This window comes from Euprymna scolopes, chromosome 5, assembly GCF_053919585.1.
Source record: "Euprymna scolopes isolate OS-2025 chromosome 5, ASM5391958v1, whole genome shotgun sequence".
NCBI classification, from domain to species: domain Eukaryota; kingdom Metazoa; phylum Mollusca; class Cephalopoda; order Sepiida; family Sepiolidae; genus Euprymna; species Euprymna scolopes.
The window spans coordinates 66739861-66758973 of NC_136486.1; the positions used below are offsets into that span (position 1 = coordinate 66739861).

The 19113-nt window shown below is 33.4% G+C and overlaps 1 protein-coding gene across 7 annotated transcripts in view; it reads right to left on the bottom strand.

Annotated features, from left to right (window-relative positions):
- Nucleotides 1–19113, bottom strand: part of LOC145276832 (lipopolysaccharide-binding protein-like) — a 274030-nt gene that overhangs the window by 28026 nt on the left and 226891 nt on the right. For all 7 annotated transcript variants that reach the window (XM_080128191.1, XM_080128188.1, XM_080128193.1 and 4 more), the window contains 6 exons: nucleotides 17021–17197; nucleotides 15908–15973; nucleotides 10297–10464; nucleotides 8914–8981; nucleotides 5674–5719; nucleotides 621–681 (listed from right to left, as the gene is read on the bottom strand). In XM_080128191.1, coding sequence (XP_079984317.1) covers nucleotides 621–681; nucleotides 5674–5719; nucleotides 8914–8981; nucleotides 10297–10464; nucleotides 15908–15973; nucleotides 17021–17197 — 586 coding nt within the window. The remainder of the gene's footprint in view (nucleotides 1–620; nucleotides 682–5673; nucleotides 5720–8913; nucleotides 8982–10296; nucleotides 10465–15907; nucleotides 15974–17020; nucleotides 17198–19113) is intronic.

Consider the following 19113-nt stretch of genomic DNA (forward strand, 5'->3'; position numbering starts at 1 on the left):
TAAACGGACGTTGATATTTAGTTCCCTCCTATTGCAGGATGGTATAAAAAAGGGGCGGAAATTACGATTGGAATATCAAGTGCCGTAGACGAAGAATCCTCTAGACTACAAAATATACATGAAGAATCTCGTGGACACTCACGCGGAAATGCGCACCGGTCGATTGGCAATAAACTTACTCTTTCTGAAATCAATAAGGAAAAACTTTTAGAAGTGATCTCCTAAAACTGCACAAGACCAAACATACACCAACCGATAGTAAACAGGCCATCTTTATTGATGTTACTTACAACAACACATATTTCATCAGATACAGCCATCATGTGTCGACTTGTTTCTATGTAAATTGTTGAAGCAAACCTTAATCTACTTACCGATTCTTTACATGTAATAACTTGTGAAACATCTAGTGGAAGGAAAAGTAGAATTGAAATGGTACAAACACTGCATTCGTTTAACGGGCCTCGATGAGAGACAATTGGTTCTTATATTAAACAGAGTTTTTCATGTATAAGCACTTTAATATATAATAATCGACAATCGCGATGCTCGGACCTTTAAATATTTAGCATAAACATTTTAAAGTTGTTTTAAAAACTATAAAATAAGTATTTACTTACCGGGTAATTCCTTAGTAAACATTTTAATAATGAATGATGCCACTGCTTCAAACTTCTTCCGCTGCAATATATTTGAATAAAAACACATTAATACAAACTATATTCATCATTTATCAGGAATTAGATTAATGTGGCGTTTACTTTTAAATTGAAAAATTATAATTAAAGTAGAAAACACTCAACTGCGTGTTTTGAAAGCACAATTGAAAACGCATAACATGAGCGCGACACTAAATTGGCGATTTCAGATTCGAATTTTCAAAGCCAAATTCGGAATTTATATAGCTGAATATCAGACTACAAAATGATGCGTTATAATTGATTGAAATAAGCTTCAGATTAACAAACCCATACATAAAACAAATAAATTCATTGTTGTCGCTTAGGACTCATTGTGTGTGCGTTATTATGTGATCTATATATACATATATATATATATACATATGTATTAATAATGTTATAATTTAATATTTAGCATAACTAGTTCGAGTATTGTACTTATTGCTGCTCAAAATATGCTGCCTTCTTCGTAATGCCTTACAAAATCATGTTACGTAACACCAAAGTTTTACTGATCATTTTGATCAGTATATTTAATTTCTATTTCTTTTTATACTAGACTGAGTGATTGCGTTGCCGGAGTGTTTGGAGGCCTTTGTGGAGCAAAATAAAATATAGTAGTAGGCAGGCAGGCGGGATCGAACCCGTACAGCGAAGGGGGAAAAGAACGGGAAAAAACGTGATCTTTGCTCTTGCACCCATCGCCAAACCGGCAAGCCAATCGAAAAATGGGGTGACTTTCGAAAATATCGGCGAAAAAAGCGACCCCTCTCTGTAGAAAAGTGCCCATTTTAGGGTGATGGATTTTATATTTTTAGCCAATCTTTCGGTATAGGGGTATACGGACGGAGGTACAAAATAATACCGATCTCGTTAAAATCCGTCGCCTCTGCCGAAAGTTTTTTTTCTAGGCATACCCAACATACATACTTACATTTTAACAGAGAGGTAAGATTTATATTATAGATTATAACCGGAACTAATTTGACTTTGTTTTCAAAAACAGCACTTCAGGATTTGTATAAATGATTCGCTGACTTTGTTAAATATTTCACTTTGAAATAATAATGTTTTAGAATCACTGACACATCCCCATGACGGGGCAAATTTTTTAATGGAATTTTACAGGTCGGTAATTTATGTGCCTGCCAGTGTTCCTATATAGGATGTGTATCGGAATGTATTAAATTAGTATCGATACTTTTAATCAAATTAATCCGTTAAAGAAGGAACAAGCGATTTTAGCCAAAATAAGCAAAATTTATTACTTAGAATATATCACCCATCAAGGCAAAAATGCCACTGGAGTATAAAGGTTAATCAATGAAAAGTGGTAATGGCGTATTTTAAATTAATGTTTATATTTAGAGCACACTTGATGTATGATACTTTCCTTTGGAATTTAAGACTTCAATTCAATCATTATATGTAAAAAAATAACTGGATAAAATAAACAAGTGCCCTACAGTGTAATGTAGATTATACTTAATTTGGATTAAATCATTGCTGGGAGGCATGTAAAGTTTTCTCCAAGCGCCCCACGATTTGATTAAGATATCGGCAGTTTCACCGATTTCGATGGCAATAAAAATATAAGAGTATAGAAAATTCGTTGATCATTATTATATACGGGGAAACAACGGGTTTCCGAGTTATATATATATATATATATATATATATATATATATATATATATATATATATATTCGATTGACAAAATTTTAGAATAATTATAAAGAAGGGAACCATCGCGTAAATTCAATCAACTAAAAAATGGAAAACGGGTCGAGAAAAAATTCAATCCTTTTCTGAGCTACCAAAATACGGTCCATGTAGATTTCCGGTGTACCTTAAGTTACCCTGGATTGGACTTGAAGGCCAACTTATTTGCGATAAGATTTCCTCTCTGGTGTCTTCTAATTTTGGTGCTCTATCGCTCCGTATTGCCTTTTCCACAAAAACCGCCTTTCCCTCATTTCGTAAGGATGTCTTGCCTATCTCTCAAACAAGTAATGTTATTTATAAATTTCAATGTCTGTGTGGTGCCGTCTATATAGGCAAGACGACCCAGCGTCTTCAGGTCAGAATCGCCCAACATGTTCCCCGTTTCATCCGAGATCATCAAACTACTACCAGAAAATCTCAACTGATAGAATCGTCCATCGGCCAACACCTGGTCGATAAAAAGGAGTGCGGTCTGTTTTCTCTCCGGAGTGTTTTTCTGTTTTGTTCCGAGGACGCACAAAGTTCCACCTGTCTGTCCTCGAAGTACTTGCCATCATTGCTAACCCCCCTACTTTGTGCAAGCAGAGAAACCTCCGGCTTCAATTAGAATTATTTGGGTAGTCAGGTTTTTTTTTCTTAACCTCCTCTCCGCTCTTATTCCATACCACTACCAAATATTCTAAGAAAAAAAAATGATTTTCAGACTTATGGCCCTTGAAAATGTTAGTCTGAACGAAAAGCGCTTTGGGTATAGTTTAACGATCGTTTTTAATCGACTTATTTGTTTTATTGAATTGTACGTATAACTTGCCCTATTATATTTATTTTTCTTTTCCTCACCCGTTTTCCATTTTTTAGTTGATTGAATTTATGCGATCGTTCACTTCTTTATATATATATATATATATATATATATATATATATATATATATATATATATATATATATTGCACCTCCAGAAATGTAGTATATGCACTAAGATGCACTGCATGCAACAAATCCTACATAGGCGACACCAAAAATTTCAGCAATAGAGTGGCCTTACATAAAAGCAACATCAGAATTGCAGATAACAGACACCTCTATGTTGCAAAACACATACACACGCGCAGTGGATAGGAGCTTCAAAATAATGCCAATCTTCCAAACAGACAATTATTTTTATTTACTTACACAGGAAAAAAACTTCATAACAAGATTCACTCCTGAACTCAACAGAACTTATATACACACACAAAAATATGAAATGCAAGGCACACTCGCATGCACATACATATATGCATATACACACCCACACATAAATCAGAACCGACACATTAAAACACATACGCACACGCACGCGCACACAACCACACACATACGTAACACCCCTGTCTGTAATACAACACACTGAACAATACCAACCCTACTTAACCTCGAAAGGAGCAACACTAGGTAACACCTAGAACCATAGTGCAATATCTTTTCCATCACCTCGCTCGCCCCTCAGTCAGTGGAGAAGAAATCTCTCAGGACTGAGATAACTATCATCCCTTCTATCATCCCCCTCCCATATTTATAACCCTCCAAGTGGCCCTCCTCTCTGGGGAACGAGATCTTCCCCACACAAGGAACCGATCCTGGGTCTGGCCATACCCACATGGGGAGACAAATAAGTAGAAACATTAAAAAATCCTCTACATATATTTATAAATACACCTCTATATCTAAACAAACATAATATAAAGAATACCCGAACAGTCTAAGACTGAAACAATAACTCACAATATTAAAATCTAAGAATCCAAAAAATAAATATCAAAATTGAATGAAAACACCCCTACTCTTATTTCAGATTAGCTGGCCCACTTCCTCGCACATACACATTAGTAACTACCTTGGATCACAGTTACCTTCCCAGGGAAGCAAATAATTTCATAATACTATAAAACAGTACATAGATTCTTCAAACTAATACAAGTAAACACACACAGACATCCTACCCTAAAGGAAAAAAAAAAACAAACAAAATCTTTAAAAAATAAAGAAAGATAAATAAAAACACAAGCAGAAAGAGAGAGTGAGAGGCAGAAACACAAGACAGGAGTGACCACAGCCCAATAAAATAATAATAAAAATTGAACATTCCAATGAAAACTAGATTCACTTACACGTTTCCATTTCTTAGAAACATTTCAAATGAACTACGAAAATGCTCTTTTTACATCTCCAACACATCTTGAATATATTCTAAGCATTTTAAATACTTTCTAAAGAGGCGCTTCACAGAACGTCTGAAACTCGTTCAAAATTATTTAAATGATTTAAAAACATTATTACAATGATATAAACATAATTTTCAATAAAAAAACAAAACAGGGAAGAATACTATAATGTTAAAAAATACACATTGTTGGTGGTCACTTCTTATGTATATATATATATATATATATATATATATATATATATATATATATATATATACAGAGAGAGAGAAAGTGAGTGAATGAATGACAACGTCTATAATAAAAAAATTATGATGTTGACCATCTTATTATTCCTTCTTTTAATTTAGTTGCCATTTATAGTTTTTGACAGTATTTGTTTTGTAGCGCAAACTTAAGTATTATATCAATTAGTAAATATATTTTCCCCTGACTCATCTGAAGTAATAGCAACAATAAAACTGTCCAAAGGGAATAAAGTGCGCTTTGACATGATAAAAAAACGAAAATTGGAAGGCAGGCTGTAAATAACTTCTAATATGTTTCCATTGCGCCATTTTGATTTTTTAAATAAGGATTAGTATATATTGTTAGGGAATAAAAATATATTTCCACAGAGATACATGTATAGTGTAGTACTTTACTTCAAGATTTTGTGTATAAACACGATTATTTACATTTATGTTACAAGTTGATGAGGCGCCATTCTTTCTTAGTTACTTAATAATAATAAAAAAAATATGTAGGAAATAATGTTTATTAAGAAATCGAATAATTAATATACATATATGGGTATAATTGTGCAAAGAAGCAGTTGAAACATTGACGGAAATCGATGTTTGTTTCAAATGCGTTCCCTTATAGTAAACCCGTGCAGTGATCGATCCTGATATGTTATAATGGACTTAGTTAAAGCTAGTACAACACGAAATTTCTGTTATATTAATACGGAATGGGAACTAATCACCTATAAAAGCAGAGTTACCATAATGATTGAATGCTGTTTGTGAAAACTAATGTGCATATTTCAAGAATTCCTTCACCTCCATCGAAAAATGACTTACATCGTACACATGAAGTAATTTGCTTGACGTTTTCCCCATGGTAACCCTGAAAGCAAAATATAAAAAAAGTAACAATAAAATCATATATATACATATATGTGTGTGTGTGTGTGTGTATAAAGAGTGAGAAGAGAACGAGAGAGAGAGAGTTAATAAGAGAGAGTATGTATCAGTATTTATAATAAAATTACTGCTATTTCACAGCAAAAAAGCACAGTTCCACATTGATGTAAGGGGTATATGTTTCAAAGGGAAAATATGTCGGGATTTTAGTGGCGAGATTTTTTTTCCACATTAGATTTTTAACTTTTGCCTGTCAGTACAGTCAGGGACACAGAGACCCGAAAGGGAATTGAAAAGTCTAGCAAACTTGTATAGCGCTGGCATCTAGGGATTTCCACATTGTAGAAATGGTATATCACAGCTTCGAAAGTTAGTTGCAGAGATTTACGTCTAGGGCTAAAATTTCTTGAAGTTTGTCGCAGCACATTCCATTAAAATACTTGCAAAATATTACGAGAGGTGCAACACTTAGGAGATAAGACACAGGTTGGAGTTGGTGCAATACCTATTAGGTTTATGGTGGCCTTGAACAAGTACGGGATACTCTCAGATGTATGTAATTTTCTCGCACAGGAGAGAGATTTCATCTTCTTGACAGTAGCCTTATTAATGTTCCTAATGTATTTGTTCCAGTTCATTTTGCCTGTGATTATTAAACAGACAAGTCTGAATGAAAAGATTTCAGGTAGCATATCATTAGCCCTGTCTACCAATGGTTGAGAAGGTTTCGTCTCATTATTAAAGGATGTTTAGTTTAGGTAACAGTGAATTTAACCATTTATTTCCGTCCCTATTCCCCTACAGACCAGTGAACTTCTTCTAAATTTTCAGCCATCGTCTTAGATATGTGTTCATTTATTTTCTATTTGTGTCTATCGTAGAGCGTGATGTCATCAGCAAATATACCAATATCAGAGGTAATTTCATCAAGAAGGTTATTTATGAACATTAAGAATAATAAATGTTTAAGGATCGACCACGTTGGCAAACTCACGTGTATATCATGTTGTTTATAAGTACACCCATCGTGTACGACCAGGATTTTTCTCTCATATATGAAAAATTTGATTATGTTAAGTATTCTCCAGTAATATCTAATGATTTTATTTTCTTGAGAAGCCTATAGTGCGATACCCTGTCCTAGATCTTAGATATAGCTGGGGCTACTGTCCTAGCCTTCATTGAATAATTTAGTTTGTAGTCTATACGGTCAGATATCCGTGTAAGTATATCTGCAGTAGAATGATATTGCCTAATTCAATAATATTACTATGTATAAGATGATGGATAGATATGATTGATTAAGGACTAAAATAGTTTGGCGAATAGAGGGATTAAGATAATGAGAATCAATTGAGTGGGACAGTTTTTTATCGTTAGATTTCTTGAATACTTATAACACAGAAGAATGATTCGGCTAGGAAGTTTTGGAGGAGTTTGGGCAGAACAATGCCGAGTCAAGCGGAGCATTTTTTATAGTAAAGCTTGGATGAGATCACGAGCTTCAGGAAATATGATTTGAAGATTACCGAGGATGGCGTCTGTCCGCAAAGAAAATATTGTGAGAGAGTGGATTATTGGGCCTAAAGTGAAGTTGTCAGCAAACTATCTGGTAAGCATTTTCGATTTCCGGGCAAACAATTTCAGGGTTGATAGACAGTGGAGTAATTTTTGATTGTCTAATCTTTACCACATTATGATATATTGGAGAATTCGCAGTGTCGTGATTTCTGAGACTCTATGCGTTTTCTAACGTTTTCTTGCGTTTTCTGGTGATGACCTCGGCTGTTTAACTCTTACAATTATTTCTAGCTTCTATATTCTTTGGACGCTTTGTATTGGACTCATGTCGGGAACACTCATGGGATGCATGCTGGTTTTGAGCAATAGAAGCTGTTCAAGTAGAACGGAACAATTGGAGAGAGTGGGATTTACTATAGAATTTACGGGTTGGAACATGTGATTCAATTGTTGCGTTGATCCATTCAGTAGTGTTACTTGCGCGCATTCCCGCAATAAGAGAAAAGATGGCGCATCTTTTTATGTGATCTTTGCTGTGATCAACCTTAACATCCTTCAACAACGTTCAGCATCTGTGTAAGCTGACAAAATTATAAAACTTATTATAACGTTTACGCATTGCATTAACAATTGACCATTATAAAAGAGGAATGATATTTATCTCGCAGAGTTATTTATCTCTAGCGGGAAATGAGTTCAAAGGCGGATCTTATTACTCTGCAGCTTAGCTCTCCATATCCTGTGAACAAATGGCTTGCATTTAATACGTTATTTTTCCTCTTTTACTTGCAGGTTCATAAACAAACATACTCTATCTTGATCACATGCCTAAACAGCAACTTTCGCAAGTGTTTCATTTTTTTTTAAATTTAAAGAAAAAATATGTGCATTCGTTATATGTTTGAGATACACACATTTATCAATTATTGTTGTTTTTATATATGTCCCAAACAATAATTTTACACAAGAAATATCATTGTACTTCACAAGTTGTTATCTTTTTTCAGTAAGATCGTCGCTGACAAGAACTATAGGTTCATTGTGATCAGCGCTACGTGTGTTTATGAAATGTATTTTAATTCTATACATTCATGATGCTGATTAATTACTGTGTATATGTTTTTAATTTCATAGCTTACCCATTTCCATACATCAATTTAATACCACGCTTATTTTTGTAATGATACCCCAAAAATAAGATATATAGTTTCTGTTTTGCAACAATTTTTACATATCTCTAATAAAGAGGATATTCATACAATAGCATACATTTTTTCGATTATTTTCTATAGGATATTAAATACATAGAAATACGTCGACTGCCGGTGATAGTAATAATATATTTATTTACAATGCAGAAAAATATGATATAAAACCGGGATCTAGAGAAACTAGTTCTACAGTTCCGGTATTCTTGTCGAGAGTGTCGAAATTACACGATAGAAATGCCACAAACTTTCGACAGTAGTTCTTCCCAAAGATGAAAGTATCGCTTGGGATGTTCAACCAACTGGCGATATATGTTCGAAAGTCAGAACGTGTATAATCTGCGATCAGCATCATGAGTGTTGTCTGCAGTCGCATGACAAACCTGGTTCTCATACTAAGCATTGGTCACATTTGATGAAGTAAAAGTGTAAGAAAGAATATACTTACCTTGTGTCGTTGATTGTGAACATTATAGTTCTCTGTTTCATTGTCGCTTTAACTACACAATAGAGTGCCTGTGAAAACAAAATAATTGAACCCATTAATACGTACCGATGTGGAATTCCATCGTTCTTTTGTTTAATAAATTGATATTTAATAAACAAAAAGGGCATTCTCTTTGATATTGAAAATAAAAATTTATACATGCTACGATAATTTTCTCATATATGAGTTCGTATATTCTTGTTTAATTCATGTAAATATTTTTATTACTTAAGTATTGTGCTTTTTTTCTTCCGTGCAATTTCTGCTCTGTTCCCATATCTGAGCAGGTGCTGTCAGAACACCCTTTATAAAAGAGTACACAACCGATTTCGAAACGAGGGGTGTGATACTTTCTTCTATAAACATGCAGAGATTTTATACTCTCTAATCTGTCTCGTTCTATTTATGGTAGATGCACAACTATCCTCTACATCTTGCTCTCTCCGAAAAAAAACTTGCTGTAAGAAATCCACTAGCTACAACAACAACAACAACAACAAAAATAACTTTTCTTTATATCTCTTTGTAGTAGAAATCAAACACAATTTCCATGTAAAAAGTGTATTTCTTAAAATATTTAAACAACACGATAAATACTATGATGTTGTTTCTCAATGAATACAATATGATCATATTCAAGTCAAATGTAAAAAAATACTCGTTCAGCGGTCCTGTTTAAGAATCAAGTTCTTTAAAATAACATTCTGCACATATCGCCCAGTTTTATTTTAAATCATTGCTGAATTGAAAATCTATTTAGTCCTACTATTTCGAGTAAAATAATGATACGCTGTGATTCAACAGCGAAATATTTAAAAATAGAATAAAATAATAAATAATATTGATAAGATATTGTATTTTTTTACATTTTAGTTTTATAATAGCCTTTTGTTTTTTTTTAATTTTGGATAATATGAGACTATATTTTTCGATGAATTATGGTGCCATGCGCTGAAAATACCAAATTCATACTTTTGCAGACCTAGGAAATTGTCGAGACAGTCAGTCAAGATATTGATTTGGTCATGTTGCCGGAACGGATGGAATCGTTAAAATCGTACCGTTGCTTAAAACGCTACTACTCATTTTAAGAAATCGTTTCTCTTCAGAATCAGTAATAAACTGGGTTTTACCGGAAGGAGTGTAATGGTCTATCTCTTTTAGTTTGCTGTTTGTTATCAATAAAATAAAATGTATTTTGCATAGATCAAAAATTTTCAATATTCTCATATTGCCTTTCTTTTTAACTTCTTTTATCCTTACTTTTTTATATGATTACTTTGTAAGCTTACGACTTCATGTAATTGAAAATATTTTTAGTAGATATTGAATTGATAAACTTACCATCTGAGATGACACTAACTTGAATCTCGTCCCGTTTAATTGAACCACGAAGAAGTCTAACTGTGCAGCAATATCCACGTGAATGTGATTTGGGTTGAATTTAATAGTTGCAGGCTTATACACGGAGAAGAAGAGTTCAATCGTGCTGTTTGGATATGTTTGCGAAAGCTGCGAAATGAAAAAAAAAAATTAAACAGCTAAGAATAAAAGAGACCAGTTCACTTAACATAAAAAGGCGTTCATTTTCTTTCCCAGTTTGCAAAATACAAAACGGCGAAGCATGACGTTGTAGATAGCATTTACAACCGATATATACATTGTGTGTCCCAAACTGCAGAACTTATGAAATTATTTCTTGTTACGTTGACATCTAAATTAACTCATTTTTTTATAAAATAGGAGCTCGAATTGGAGATATTTTCTAGTCTTACTAATCTATTATCTATTTTTGGTACCCCCCTCCAAAAAAATTGATCATACCGAGTAATCAGCTTCTATGTGTCCGTTCGTTTGTTCGTACTTTTCTTAATAACCACACCTTATTTTTCTAAAGTGTGCGCAAACATAAGGCACAGTTAAAGTATTTTTCCAGAACAAATGTTCCGGATTAACTCCAAATGTCTCTCTTGGAGGTATCATAGGGTAAAAATTTCCCCCTATATCGTTTGTCTGTTCGTTTCTTCAGACTTTTCTCAATACGAACATTTTAGATTTTTTTTTTAAATTTAGCACAACCATTAGTCATGGTGATAGAAAGCTTTTGGCAGAACGTATTGTTAAGGAGTACTCTTGTTGCCCAACCCCTAGAGGGGTCATTATAAAAGTAAAATTGCTCCCAAATCAGTCGATTTTTCTCACTATTTATATAATCACGCCTTTGATTTGTTTAAAGTTTTCACAAATATTATTCATGGGGAAATACATTTTTGTAAGAACGGATTTTCCGGGATTATCTAGTCTCCATCTAGGGGACATTACTAGGAGTAACATTTCTCCCAAATCGTTTTTTCGCCGAGGGAGACTTCGCATGCTCGGTTTGTTTTAATTTTAAAGGATTCTCAAGATTTGATCCTTATCTCTATTCATATAAATTTTGGTCATTCATCTCTAAAACTGATATTAAAATAACGATTTCGAATGAACACAATAGTAAATTAACTATTCTAATGTAATCAGCATATATATGTGACTGGAATCGTTATGTTAACAAATTTACATATTACTCTGCAAACGCACAGCTAATTTATTATATTTTTTTCAGTTCCAAGGATTATTCTTATTTTAATATATCACATAGTTCTACTTATGAATATTTTATATCGGGCATAAGTGTTCTATATATCTTGGTGAAAACACAGCTTCCAGATCTTTCTCAGTAAATTCTCCCATTTCGTGAATTTGATTTCGTGTAACTAGGTACAAATTCTTAAATAAAACTGCACAAACAATACGTACGATGCAGACCCTGCGTGTACTGTAAGAGCTGTGTTAATTAATAGAGCGGTGAGGAAATAAATATTTGTTATTTTTTTCTCGCATTTGGGGAACACTGGTCATGCTTCTATTCAATAGTGTATTTTTATTTATACTATCGCAGGAGGTTATCATTATATAATTTAAACATATTTTGGAAGTAACTATTTCCTGACAAGTTATAATTTAGTAATAAATATGTAGGTTAAGCGGAATGAAAACTTTAATCAAATGGGATGACATCGATTATGCATTAAGATATCAGTAATTAACATTCTATGTGAAAAGGCATACCGCTATCATTGTTAGTGGGTAACATTTAATAAAAAATAAACATGGTGAAATAGAAATCATACAACAATAACAGCGCAATATCAAGTTCTCTTAATTAAAAGCTTAATAGAACTGATGTTTAAACTTTTCTAAAACCTGGGAAGTACACTATTTTTTCGCCGCCAGTGCATCTAGTCAAACAAACATTGCTCATAATGTATTGGATTTGACAAATGGTAACTTTACTAAACGTTAAACCTGACAACGTAGCGACGTTTCGCTCATAGGAGAACTGCTGTAACAATGGATTCTAACCATAAAGTTATATCGACGAAATAATCGATATTGTTGCTAAATGGCTGTCCGTTTGTACATATTTATACTTGATTTTCCCATTATACTATTCTTGGGCAACACAATTTTCAATGCATTGATTGTCTCAAAATCTAACAACGTAGTCGAAATGCTGAACCATATCTAAGTAAATTAATATCTATTTATGCAAAGTTTTCTATGTGTATATAGATATATATTTGTAAGTACATGATTCTATCTAAAATTCGCTATTTTAATCTTTTATATTGAACAAATTACGCAAAATTATTCTGTTGTGTCTGGGTGTCCATAGAATGGGCATATTTGAAGGATGAGACAGTGCAATTTACTACGGGGGCGGAATTAACAAGCAATTTCACTTTGGCACATGGAGATAAAAACAAAACAAAAATACAAGTACACACGTGAGTGAGTTGGCATTTTTATTTTTTTAATATAGAGGATATAATATTTTAATATAGAGGATATAATATTTTAATATAGAGGAAGTATTTGATGCAAATGCAGATAAGCCAACTGATAATGTTTATTCTAATATCCGATACACACATCAAATATGGATTCTAGCAAATTGCTCATGACACACAGGAGACTTATTGGTATGTACTAGGCGGGAGATTACAGGCTCGCCACATCTCTTCTCTGGGAGAGACGTTGCAGGGAGGAGAAAAAGGCACCCCCACTAAGCGACAAAATCTATTTTGTACTCTGTCAAGGCAATATAGGTCAAATCGATCAATGTATGGTTGCATATATCGATCAAGTTATAAATATATCATGCGATGAATAAAAAAAAAACTTTCAAGCATGACTGTTAGGTGGAAGAAATATTGCCACCCGAATTTCTTGTTGTACAATCTACAATTAAAAAAAAATACATAAAGTGTTGCGACATCTGGGCTGTGGCATCCAACACTTGTCTATGTATCATAGAGAAAGTCAAGTGAGAACATCTAATGTAATGCATATCGCTCCAAGTTTTTTGCTATTGCTGCAATGGGGCGTCTCTGTGTTTATTTTACAAGTACTTTAATGGAATATGCTCTGATGGATACCTTGCACTTGTAACCCCACGACGTTCATACAACCAACAACTCCGTTGAGTATAAACTCTAACTTCTTCATTGTGGATATGCATAGATGTCGGCAAGCCTACTATACTAATAATTTCTTCCCACAGAATGCTAGTCTGGGAGTTTCTTTCATGTTCCCTGTTTTCCTGCTTGCACCAAAATACATAAATCTGAATTTAGTGGGAACAGATATATTTCTCATCCGTTTACATAGTCTATTTTCAAATAGTAACATATTCCGTCGACGTAAAAATATTCCTGATATTTTTACTATTAGCTGATTAGTTTTAGTTAAAGATATATCCATTCCTTTTAGATTTGACTATCTATCCCGCGAATAAATCTCCAGATACTTCATTTATTGAAACTTTTATTGATGGGAGACACGCAAAATTCGTGTGTGAGGGTGTCATCTACTAGACACATCCTCTTTCACCTCATCGATTGGCTCATAACGACAGTCACTATGGTTATTCATCAGCTAAAGAAATAAACAAAAGGCACAGGGAACAAGGACTGAACTATGGCGAATATGAAGAATTATCTTGATGCCCATCTTAGTCAAATAGTATGTGACAAGTATAGAGGTATAGACTGCTAAGGGAATGTCACTGACCTATTTACAGAACTCCATTGCTGAGCTCTCTTTAAACGTCAACCTGATATTCCCTGTTGACTGTGTGTCCAGTGGGAATCAAGTGCATGGAGATCATGACCGTACTGTCACAAAAACACATCATCTTAAGCTTTTGGGTGGAGTTGCTCTGTCTAACCTTCTTGGTGCTGAGAGAGCTAGCATGTTTGAACCGTGAACTGTGGTTCAATGTTTCTGGACCACATCAGTAGATCCAGCTTTTATTGCACGTGACTATATTCTCAAGAGATGCGTGGTCTGATATGATCAGCTTCACCATCTCCAGGCAGTCATTACAACGTATTTCTTTCTGGTTTTCCCTGAGTACGCTTGGAGTAAATTTCGGGTAATTCATCCGCATTTCCAGTTTCTATCAACCGTGTGTACAGTGCACACACTGACACAAGACTGTGCAGTTATTGTTTATTTAGACACACGGCTATTCTTATCAATAAAATATTTAATTTGACCAATCAACTCTGGTATTTAGACTTCGTTACTCCTCCTATCCCTTTAATTAAAACTTACATACTCCCCGCTTTTATTCCCTCATATCACTCACAAACCGACGCGATTTTACGGGGTAGGAGGATTTAATGTCTATAAGAAAATAAATCACAGTTTGATGACAATGTGAGAACTGTACACATGATTATTCGCGAGGAACTAAACATGGAAGATACTTGCTCGATGTTTGTCTCAAAGCTGCTCAAAGATGGGATTAAGACAGTTTCTTACTTTTTCAGACATTGCTCACTGTAACGTTTTGCAATTTTATAAACCCAAGGACAACCTTAGAAGCTGTCTTTTTGAAAGGATTTAGGAGACAAAAAAGTATGTGACGAGGGCCATTAAGAGGCTCATACAGCAGAATTTCAATGGGGGCTTCTAGAAGTTATTTTGAACGATACAAAACGTGATTGCAGCCGAAACAGATTACTTTAAAGTTTACTAGAATTACTTTTCATGTGTGATATCAAAAATACCCATATTCAAGAAGTAAGGAAAATTATTGAAGGCATATCGTACACCGACCATGTAATAATATGTATTAATACAAAATATCAGCTACAAACACAAACACAAGCACACACACACACACATATATATATATATATATATATATATATATATATATATATATATATATATATATATATATATATATATATATATATATGGGGGGTGTTCGGACTTTTCAAATTATAAACGGCATGAAATATTCTGGAAGCTGTCAAAAGGAAAGAGACGTATCGCAAATAAAAACATAATAAAGTTTATGTTTAACAAAACGAAAAAGAACGAAGAGAACAGGAATAGGCTTGCACATATGTAATATAATGCGACAATGTATCGTTGAAACTAAGATATTTAAACGGTTCTTGCTGTTCTCGTTCTCGGTTCGTTTCGGTGTAATAGTAAGCACTCCACTATTCCTGTGCTAGGAGGAAGCCTTGTACGTCTCTTATTATTTTGAAAGCTAAGATAACTTCAGCTGTGATTGCTATTCAGAGCATAAACAACAAAAGAGAAATGAACTTAATGAAGGCTCGTATAGGGTAAAGCGTTTTTATACGGCGACCTGTGATTGGTTGTTATTAATGCAACCTGGCTGCCCATATCAAACAACTCCCTAATAATCAAATAACATATAACGATAGCAAAAGTTTATAAGAGCCGGGAAAAGCGTTTTCGTTAAAATTGTATGAAATGCCATAAGCACTTCCTACAAAATCTCAAATTACATACTGCAGCTGATATCAATGAACTTAATACTAAATATAAAAAATGAAAATAATTACAACAAAAAAAAAACACTTACCTTTGGCAGATAACTGCCAATGCATTTGAATTTGTGACACGTGGTTTTAAACAGTTCACTGTGTTTCTGGTTTTTAAAATGGAAATAATAATTTATAAATTAACTGTTGTAGCATTCATATAATATATAAAAATAGAATCTACCAACAACCCAACCTCACCAAAACACATGGGTATCCATACATTCCATTGTGTCGGCTACAACGAAATATATATATGAAAACCAACATTCATTTAAAACTCGTCATAGCACTCATCAGAGAAATGTTATATTGAAATAAAAATATTAATGGACAGAAGTTATGCACGCATACGCCACCAGACTGAGACTTCTTATTAACTGATCTCATCTCATATGTAAAAAAAGTCTATAAAAATATTTTCTTAAAAGATTTATAATCGTCAATAAATTAACCCTAAAATTAAAAATAAAAATACTGCATAAACCTTACTCCATTCCTTTACTTCTTAGTTTTCTGTTTTTGCTTTAATCCGTTTATTTCTTCCCTTATTTATCTATTTTTTTACTTTCTCCGAAGGATACTGCTTTTAATTCTATCTAAGAGTTGTCACTTCACTTTTCAGTGTTATATTTCCCCTAGAATTGACTTGCAGGCGTTATTCATTCTACACACTCTTCTCTCAATATACTGGTTTCACATTCTCCTTAATCAAAATAATTTCGTCAGTCCGACCATTCGCCACTACTGTTATATATTTATGATTTTTGTTTCCTTATATTAATTACATCTTATTAGAATTTATTCATTCTACGAAAACGATTTATCTGATCATCGAACAACGACGTAGTATTCTTAACACACATGCTACTCTTACACCTACAAAAGTACATCAAATGTCTGTCAACTAATGGTGAAAAAAGAAAATGGATCGTGTTGTCGAATATCGAAAGGATACTGTTCTCAGACCTGTATTAAATAGTTCCCGTTAAGACTAAGAATGTAAATCGTTAATCAAGATTTTCTTTAATTAAGTAGATTTTTTCTCTCAGGTAAAGGCTGTGAAGCAAAAAAACTGCTATTACTTAGTAATATTAAAAGTATTTGCATAAAAATATAGATTAAATTAAAAGGTACGTCGTCCTTTCTCTTACATTTTCAGTCTTTAACTTAAACTTCATGCGATTTTCGAGATATGAAGAATAAAGCAATGTGTTGCCCACAAAATCCGAAATGATGAAGTATATCATGCTGTTATCGTTGTTTATGACAGGTAATCCTTTCGGAGCAAACGGGAACTTCACTTTTTTATTCTGCTTGCAAATTGATCCCTAAAAATGCGAAAAGAACAAATGTACACGCTTTTATAGTTTTGAAATAAATATTAAAATATACACGTGCTTAGCATGATACAATTAAAGAGAAGATTCCATGCATAGATAGTCATCGGGATAGTTTGTGTTGGGTTGTTAAAATACTGTACCTAAATGCGACAAAGTACAAAATATATATATATATATAAATATATATATATATATATATATATATATATATATATATATATATATATATATATATATATATACATATGTGGGGGTGCAGATCATCATATAATGATAAGATCACTCTTAAAGACGTTACTGAACATTTAAAAAATCAATGTTTTAATTTCAAAAGTGTTTCTTGAGGTTAACGAAAGCCGAGCACATTAGGTATTTGCCAAGAAAGCCAGGCATGGTTTTTGTTGCTGTGTCCGAAGCTATCAACAGGTGTTAATTGTTACACCCTGTACTGATGATTCCCAAAATGGTGAAACACTAGAGCTTGTAGGTATTTAATCAATATTATAGCAAATGTAAGCCCCTTAAAGAAACTTGTTTATTATCGGTGAGTATTTTCAGTTTAAATTTAAAAAGAAAGTCGGTCAATTAGGCTCCTATGTGCAGGTCATCATATAATAGTTAAGTTACTCTGACAGATTTTAATGAGCATTTAAAACATAAATGTTTAAATTTCAACAGAATATTTTGGGGCAAACTGGCCGACTGGATTAGGTACTTGATAATGAAGCTAGACATGGTATATGTCGCTGTGTTCGAATGTATCGATCGGGTTTTTTAATATAAAATAAATATTATTTTTTATCGCTACAGAATTAGAACTATATTCTGGTGTGTTAGCGACATGAAAATGTTTATTTGAATATAAGATATAGTTTTTTTTCTTTATTATTAGGTTCTATTATATAAGCCTCATTCAATTCATTTTTCTTTGAATATTGTTACCGTGGAATTATATATGTATATACGAGATGCCTTACATAAGTTTCCTGACATTCTGTACAGGCATTAAAAATTGTCGTAGCCCCGTTAAAATCCAGTATGTTATCTTTATTTATATGAAATGTCACACTCAGGTGTATGATGTAAGGTTCAAATAAACAGCTACACCAGGAATTGGAAAGACCCTACTAGAGCTGGATTGTCACTGCTGGTAAATTGTAAAAAAATGCAATCTGGACGTGAAGACATCTTAAAAGGGCAATATGCGATACAAATTTGTTTTATAATAGTTAAAACTGCCACAGAAATGCATGGGTTGCTTTAGACGGCGTTTGTAGCATATTGCATGTATCGAGCATTAGTTTTAGCGTTGCAAAAGATATTAAAGGAAGGGGCTCATTCTGTGAGGGATACTGAAAGATGTGTAAAGAAAAGGAGAATAAGAACACCAGAGTTGACTAGCCAAATAAAAAGTCATGGATAAGGAACGCGTGTGGCTTTAGAGGTAATAAGTGCACAGTTTATTGACAGTGTGGGAACAATATACAATATTATTCGCGTGGAACACGAAATGCAGAAGATTTACGCGAAGTTTGTCGCAATGCATAACTCCACAACGTTATTCTAGGCACAGACTATTTGACAAAGATAGGCATCAAGACAGTTTCTCACCCTCTCTATTGTCAAGAGCTTGTTCTCGTGACATTTGGTTATCCCTTAGCTAAGGGAAACCCTTAGAGGCTGTTTTTTAGACAATGAACTGGATGAAAGAAGCTGTGACGAGTGTCATTGACACACTCACACAATGGACTTCTATGGTTCCTTTTAAAATTTGTTTGAACGGTAAAACAAGTCCATTCCAGTCGAAGGAGATTACTTTGAATGGAACAAGAGTTTCGTGAATGTACTATCAATAAAAGTTCCAATACGAAAAAGGTCTGAAAATTTATTGAAGGTCCTCGTAT